Source organism: Rattus norvegicus, chromosome 9 (assembly GCF_036323735.1).
Source record: "Rattus norvegicus strain BN/NHsdMcwi chromosome 9, GRCr8, whole genome shotgun sequence".
Taxonomy (NCBI): domain Eukaryota; kingdom Metazoa; phylum Chordata; class Mammalia; order Rodentia; family Muridae; genus Rattus; species Rattus norvegicus.
The window spans coordinates 2,152,665-2,160,610 of NC_086027.1; the positions used below are offsets into that span (position 1 = coordinate 2,152,665).

Below are 7,946 nucleotides of genomic sequence, written 5' to 3' on the forward strand. Positions count from 1 at the left end.
TAGAGAGGCAACGATTAAAACAGACACAGAAGGAACACCCATTCAGAGCCTGCCCCACAGGTGGCCCATACATATACAGTCACCCAATTAGACAAGATGGATGAAGCAAAGAAGTGCAGACCGACAGGAGCCGGATGTAGATCTCTCCCAAGAGACACAGCCAGAATACAGCAAACACAGAGGCGAATGCCAGCAGCAAACCACTGAATTGAGAATAGGACCCCTGTTGAAGGAATCAGAGAAAGAACTGGAAGAGCTTGAAGGGGCTTGAGACGCCATATGTACAACAATGCCAAGCAACCAGAGCTTCCAGGGACTAAGCCACTACCTAAAGACTATATATATGGACTGACCCTGGACTCTGACCTCATAGGTAGCAATGAATATCCTAGTAAGAGCACCAGTGGAAGGGGAAGCCCTGGGTCCTGCTAAGACTGAACCCCCAGTGAACTAGATTGTTGGGGGGAGGGCGACAAGGGGGGGAGGATGGGGAGGGGAACACCCATAAAGAAGGGGAGGGGGGAGGGGGATGTTTGCCCGGAAACCGGGAAAGGGAATAACACTCGAAATGTATATAAGAAATACTCAAGTTAATAAAAAAAAAAAAAGCCCACCCCATGGCCCTTCCTCCAACAAGGCCACACATCTCAATCCTTTGCAAATAGTTCTACTAACTGGGGATTGAGCATTCAGACATATTAGCCAAATGCCACAATCAGCATAGGTGAGGGTTGTCCTAGGAGCCACACCCTTGAAAAAAAACTGCCTCTTTCTACCCCAGCTCCTCAGTTAGGGGTGGGATCGTGAGCCCCTCCCCTCCATGCGCAAGGCGGCCCAGGCTGATCCTGTGCATCAACCACAGCTGCTGTAGTTCACAGGTGCTGGGTCCCGTCACAGCCAGAAGACACTGGTTTGCTCTGGTACTGCCTGGTCAGGCTTTTACAGTCTTTCTGCCCTTCGTCCATGATGGTCCCTGAGCCTTGGAGTGGGAAGTGACCCAGACTTTCCATTTGTGACTGACTATTCCTCAGTCTCTTGCTCTCTGCACTGCGACCTGTTGTGAGTTTCAGCATTAACTGTCATCCACTGCATCAAGAAGCTTCTCTGATGAGGTCTGGGATCATCGTCACATGTCAAGACACTAATTTAAAGGGCATTTTCACACTATGTCCACTTAGCAAAATAACAGTGAGTTCATCCTTGGGGGTCTGTGAGTCCCCAAAACATGGGTTCTTGGCTAGGTTTACAGTACCAGGTGTGACTTTTCTCCTGTGGAGTAGTCCTTAAACCAACCCAGAAAGTGGTTAGTGGCCACCATAACACCCACATCACTATTATACCAATGGGCACATCTTGCCAAACCAGTTATTGTAGTCCACACAGTTCACAGCTGGGCAAGACAACATGATAGGGTCTTTATCAAGTTCTGGTGGGCAATCCAGAGCAGTGGCAATCGCTTGTATTGTTTTGGGTCTCTGGGACACTTCTTACCAACAATTTGGAGGAAGGTGCCCATGCCTGACACCAAAGCACCACTTCTGGGAAGACATGTGCAGCACAGCAACAATCATATTTACATGAAGAATAGCTACTAGCGATAAAAGAGCTCAATGCAGCCCAAGCTATATAGATGGGGAAACTGAGGCCCAGAGATGCCAAGGATGGATGTCAAAGTCACACAGCTGGGAAGTGGCAGAGCAGGGATTTGAACTCTGAACATCAACTCCAGAACATAAGAAACATAAGATTTCTCTGAGACGACATCTCTCACATAACAGTGGTGTCTGGTGGGTGGGCTGTAGCACCATCCTACGACATTGCTGTAACATCCTTATTTTGGGGGTCTTGGTAGGAGGTAAAAGGAAGAAGGGTCAGCAACTTCCTGGGGGGAGAACGGTGTCCCTGAGAGTAGTGGGTGGTGAAGCCCCAGGGGAAGAAGAGGAAACACATTAGATAACCTCAGAAACTCAGAAGTAGGGCAGTGTCTTGGCCAGGGACTTCCTGTCTCTCGGCTTTATCTGAAATTGCCAATGATCATCTCCAGGATCAGCCTCCCCAGGGTACCCTTTGTCCCCCATCCTTCTTGGCCCTCTTTCTTACCTCTCTCCTCACACTTTTACCTTCTTCCCTTTCTCACCCACCCCTCCTCTCCCTCTATTCTCCTCAAGGCTGAGAAAGTTCTAGAATGATTTTTTTTTCTTACAGCGGAAACTGCGTTGCTTTTTATAAATACACTGTCCCACACCTTGGTCTCATCAAAGGCACGGAAACAGGCCATGATAAGCATAAAGGAAACTCCGATGAAGGGCGAGACTGGGTACTTGGGGGCTTTTCCGCCTCCCACTGGCGTTGCAAGACTGGCTGAGACTCCTGAGCAGGGGAGCCTGACCCTCTCAGGTGTGGCCTCTGCCTCTAGACGGTGTGGGGTAACTGCCCAGATACTCAACTGGGGCAACAAACAGCTATAGTTCTAGATGCTGGGGAAACCTAGACAGGAGGCATGAGACTGCCTCAAAATATATGAAATATATAGTTCAAAGCTAGCCTGGACTACTTGAGACCCTGGCTACAAACAAACAAACAAAGGCAGAAGCACAAATGATTAGAACACATAAAGTGCCTCTCAAATACTATTATTTAGTGTTTTTATTTTATTCGTTATTCATGTGTCCTGCATGTAAGGTCAGAGATTAGCCTGAGGACCTCGCTACCTTTCATAGGACAGGTCTCTCCCTGAACCTGGAGCTCACTGATAGCTAGACTGCCTGGCCAGTGAACCCCAGGGCTCCTCCTGTCTCCCTTCCCTGATGGGTCTGCCAAGTGTCCATCACCACATCTGTGTCTTTATATGGGTTCTGGGGATTCAAACTCAGATCCTCATAAAACTGCACTTGACCCACTGAGCCATATCTCAAGCCCTCTGTCTTCATCAACCCCAGGGGTCCAGTAAGCCTGACACAATCTGTTCTAATTGTGTTGAATAAAGCACCCTGGAGGGTGGCGCTCCCCTTCCCTGCCTCTTCATCCTTTGTTTTGTTTTTTGGTTTTGTCCCCCCCCCCTTCTTTTCTGCATTTCCTCCTTTCTTCCCTTTTCTCCCTTCCCCTCTGATCAACCATTACTGCCATGTCTGTCGCTGCTGCGGGTTGGGCTGAGCACTGAGGTCCCATCAAGATGTCCCTGAAGGATGTAGTGCTCAGAAGCTGGTAGCTGGCCAGTTGCAGCCCAGGGCCAATGCTGTTTTGGTGACTGGAAACCCCAACGCAGTGGATGGATGGGAGAGTCCAGTGTGTGGTGGCAAGTGTGGACCAAGTGCTGCCACCATGGTCCTGATGACACTCTGGAGAGGTTTCTTACCTCCAGCCCAAAACCCAGAAAGCCCAAATCTTGGTGTCTGCATCAGAAGCATAAATACTCCAGCTTTATTCTTTCTTCCTGAATATCAGGCAAATGGACTGACCCCCACACTCCTGGGTTTCATACCCCAAGTCTCTAGGTCTCCGATTTGAAGATTGCCCAAAGCAGGTCAGCGGTTCACACCCTTCCGAATACACCACCTGCAGAGTTCAGGGCTCCTTAAAGGGGGGACTTCAAACCCGGTTGCTGGGTTTGAGGTGAGTCCTTGACAGGTCCCTCCACAAAATCCATTGTCGTCATAGCCTTCAGATCATGAAAGCTCCGAAATAGGACCTCGTGCCATCACGTGGTCTGACCAGGCGGTTTCCAGGCACGCGGACCACCACCTCTTCTCCGGCCTCCAGATGTACCACTCCGCCGAGGAAACTACTGTCCCACCAGACTCGGGAGCTGTTGGCCCGGCCACAAGGTGACCGCCGGCTGACCAGCAGTTCTAACTCCTTGGGGTATCGGGATGTGCGCTTGTACAGCCCGTGGGTGATGGGGAGGCCATTGGCCAGCCCCTGGGGGCAGCCCACACCACTCAACTGCACTTTGGAGTACACGTAGTAGTAGCCAGCCTCGGTGGTCACCAGGGCCCCATCATGATACGTCAGGCCCCTCAGGAAGGCCAGGCCAAGTTGTGTCTCCCATAACAGAGGTCCACCAATGCCTATCAAGCTGGCGTTAGCTCCTGGAAGGAAAGGAGAAAGACGTCTGGTTAGCACGGTTAACATTGAGCCCAGCCTTTCTGTCTGACCTTATGCTGGGTCCCTCTGGTTTCACTGCCATATTAGGCTGCTTGTCTGGGTGGACTCAGCCCATTCCCATCTTGCTGGGTTAAGAAACAGAGGCACAGGAAAGCAAGCAAGGTAATTTGGTGGTTATGAGCCTTAGCTTCTGCAAGGGTAGAAACTAAGGCCCAGAGGAGCAAAGCCACTCAAATACCAAAGAGGAAACTGAGGCACAAGGAACGTAAGCTTCCTAGTGCAGTGTTAAATTTTTTAAAACAGGGTTAGGACTTAGGAGGTGGAACACTTGTCCAGCCAATGCCAAGGCTGTATATTCCATCCCCAGCACCAAAACAACCAGGTGTGGGGTGCACGCCTGGCATGCAGCTCTTGGGAGGTGGAGGTAGGAGGATCAAGAGTTCAAGACCAGTGTAGGCTGCATGAGACCCTGTCTCAAAAAGTGTGATTGTGTGTTTGTGTGCATGAGTGTGTGTGTGTTTGTGTATGTGTGTGTGTGTGTGTGTTTATGCGCGTGTACATGCATGCCCAGAAGTCAACACCAAGCAAATTCCTCAGTTTCAGCTTCTGTCCACCTTATTTTTGAGGCAGAATCTCTCACTGACCCTGGAAGTCCCCCGTTTGTCAGGCTGTTGGCCAGCAGGTCACAGGCTTATGTGTCTGCCTCCACGACCATCACAGGAGTGTGTGTCTGCCTGTGTCTGCCTCCATGACTATCACAGGAGTGTATGCTTGGCTTTTGACTCAGATGATAAGTCAAAAGTGGCTATCATCTTGCACATTGGGCCATCTCCCTATCTCCCACATCATGTTTTTTTTTAAAGATTTATTTATTTTATGTACGTGAGTCCACTGTCACTGTCTTCAGACACACCAGAAGAGGACATCAGATCTCATTACAGATGGTTGTGAACTACCATACAGTTTCTGGGAATTGAACTCAGGACCTCTGTAAAAGCAGTCAGTGCTCTTAACTGCTGAGCCATCTCTCCAGCCCCCCACATCATGTTTTAAAAACAGTTTTTGATTATAGCATATTTTATGTGTATTCTGGTTAATTTCTTACTTGTTGAATTATAAATTGACTGTCTATGCCAAAAGAAAGGAAAAACCAGTATGTACAGCTGGGTATGGTGGCCCACGTCTTTAGTTCCAGGACTTGGGAGACTGAAGCAGGCTACATGGGGAGACCCTGTCTCCAAAAACGAAAACAAACAAATAAGTGTGGGGTGTGGACGATTGTGTCCCAACATCTGAGGCTTCCAAGGACCTTGGGATGTGTCTCCATGACTAGCAGGGTGAAGAGATAACTTTGCATGGCTCCCTGTGGCTCTTCTCTGGGCTGTTGTAAACACTGAAAAAGGAGACCAGCAAGATGGCGCAGAGAGTAAAGGTACTCGGAGCCCAGCCTGATGACTTGAGATCAGTACCTGGAGGCCACGGGGTGGAAGGAAAGAATGGTTGCCCTGAGAGTTTTCTGACCTCCACACTGTGGCATGTCCGTCCATGGGCAATAATAAACGAAGAAAGAAGCCAATGTAAATACTTCAAGACGCACTAAATGAATGCATAAATGAATGCTCTGGCTTGTGAAGACCAGGGTCTCTCAAGACCCTAAACCCCCACTCCAAGTGAAGATCTGGGGTCCCCCTCACCTGTGAGATGTGCTGCTGGGTTGGGCTGGTGAGATCGTTGATCTGAGGAAGAGAGTCAGAGGTTAGAGACAAAGGAGTGTGTGTGTGTGTGTGTGTGTGTGTGTGTGTGTGTGTGTGTGTGTGTGTTTTCTCACACACTGACTGAGGGTACCTGTAGGTTCTCACACATTGACTGAGACTACCTCTGCCCCTTCTGGAATGTCCCAGATTTCTGCTTCTCTGGCTCTGGGGGAGGGGAACCTATGGAGTCTACAAAATCACACTGGGTGATGATTCAGAGTGTGGTATGGGGAGGTGCAGAGCAGGAACCATTCCACCTGCTTAGTAGGGACGGGGGGCCCAAACTCACCTTGTATCAGCTTCTCCCAGGAGCCTTTGCCTCCATCCTGAAATGTAGACAGGGATGCTTTGTAAGGGCATGCCACACCCCAGAGTCTCACTGGCATATGGCAATGAGACTGTCTGGCCATGGCCACAAACATCACCCACAGACAGGTATGCAGAGCCATATATGAACACATCACACACGTACACACACGTGTGGGGGGAGGGGCACACCTAATTAGATCTGTTGTATTTCCAAGATAGGCTGTCATGTAGCCCAGGCTGGCCTCAGACTTGCTAAGTAGCCTAAGATGACCTTAAACTCCTTGAGCCTCCCCTGTCCAAGTGTGAAATGATGAATTAATCAGTGTGAGTGTCTGAAATGCTGGAGAACTGTTTTCAAGATTTTTTGATAGTTGAAAGTCAGCGAGAGGGCTCAGGGGTAACAGTGCTTGCTGCCAAGCCTGGCTACATGATTTCAACCCCTAGGACCCACACAAAGGGAGACACAGAGAAGTAATTCCACAAAGGTGCTCCACATGCACGCTGCAGCACGTGCACACACAAAATAAGTAAATGTAATTTTAAAAACTTGAAAAGAAAATGTAGGCCAAGCCTTAGGAGCATATACAAGAGACCAGGTGTGGCACACAGGCAGACACACCCATGGCTTGTCTGAAAGGAACAGCGAGTGAGAAAATGAGAGAGCTGAGAGTGAACCAGGATAGCCATTAAGCCTCTGGTGGACAAGGGTTTGGGCTGGAAACAACAATCATGTAGGTGAACCCAGGAAAGCTGCCACAGACACTGTACATGCGTCAGATCCCTGTGTACAGATGAGAAGACTGAGGGTCAGAGAGACAAGCTGACAGGAGAAGCCCTGGGTTCAGTTGGGCTCTCTGCCTGGCACCCAATACCATAGCCATAAAGAGACAGACACTAGAGAGTCCCCGCTGGTCCCCCAAGCCCCACTTACTGGCAGATGAGCTACTATGTCCCCAAGACGCTGATGCAGTCTCAGGAGAAACCAGCCCTCAGTGGCCAGCCCAGCACCCAGCAGCAGCAGCAGGGCCAGGCTGACCTGGACAGTGCCGCAGTGCCGTCTCCTGTGGTTCTGTCCCAGCCGCCTGAATGGGATGTCTGTCTGTCCATCCACCACAAACACTGAAGGCTGTACCACACTCTCCATGCCAGAGCAGCTGAGGCTCAGAAGCCCAGGGTCAGGGTTGGCGAGCCTGAGTTCCTTCTCTCCGGAGGAAACCACAATTGCCCAATGCTTGGGCTTTGCAAACTGCAAAAGGTTCCTGTGGCCCCTGGGACTCATTTTAAAGCTGAAGTTTGGTACCGCCCCTTCCCTCATGCACCCTCCTCTTCTTCCTGTACCCCCAGAAGGCCCAGCCCCCATATCGCTCTCACTTATGCTGCCATAGCTCACACTTTCCAGAAAATGCGACTCAGGTGAGATGGATGGGGAAGCCCCTGCTCGATGTGCTTGGTAGCTTTGTTCCCCTCAGAGGAGCTTCTGTGGGTTCCATGCAAGCTTCTTACACCACAAGTCCATATATATGCACACACTGACAAGCACAGGCCTCTGTGTTTGCTTTAATCCATGCATATGGGTGCAGGTGCTTGTGCAGATGCAAGGTTCATGAATGTGTGCGCACAGATGTAGATGTTCTGATATGGGCCTGTGTGTGTGCAGATGCAAGGTTCATGAATGTGTGCACGCAGATGTAGATGTTCTGATATTGGCCTGTGTGTGCCGCAACAAGCACACAGGCAGTTCTTGATGTGTGTGAAGTCCCATATATGGACATACATGCT

General features: G+C 50.0%; 1 protein-coding gene across 2 annotated transcripts; it reads right to left on the bottom strand.

The window, feature by feature from the left end:
• Positions 1-2,605: 2,605 nt before the first annotated feature.
• Positions 2,606-7,436, bottom strand: Tnfsf14 (TNF superfamily member 14). 2 transcript variants are annotated; one of them, NM_001191803.2, is made up of 4 exons: positions 7,099-7,422; positions 6,148-6,184; positions 5,799-5,840; positions 2,606-4,088 (listed from the first exon to the last, which is right to left on the bottom strand). In NM_001191803.2, exons 1-4 carry the CDS (start codon positions 7,309-7,311, stop codon positions 3,661-3,663), a joined length of 720 nt encoding a protein of 239 aa, NP_001178732.1. In that variant the 5' UTR covers positions 7,312-7,422; the 3' UTR covers positions 2,606-3,660. The 2 variants fall into 2 exon arrangements, with proteins under 2 accessions (NP_001178732.1, XP_038939074.1); XM_039083146.2 differs by lacking the exon at positions 5,799-5,840 and having other exon boundaries at positions 3,386-4,088; positions 7,099-7,436.
• Between the last annotated feature and the right edge of the window lie 510 nt (positions 7,437-7,946).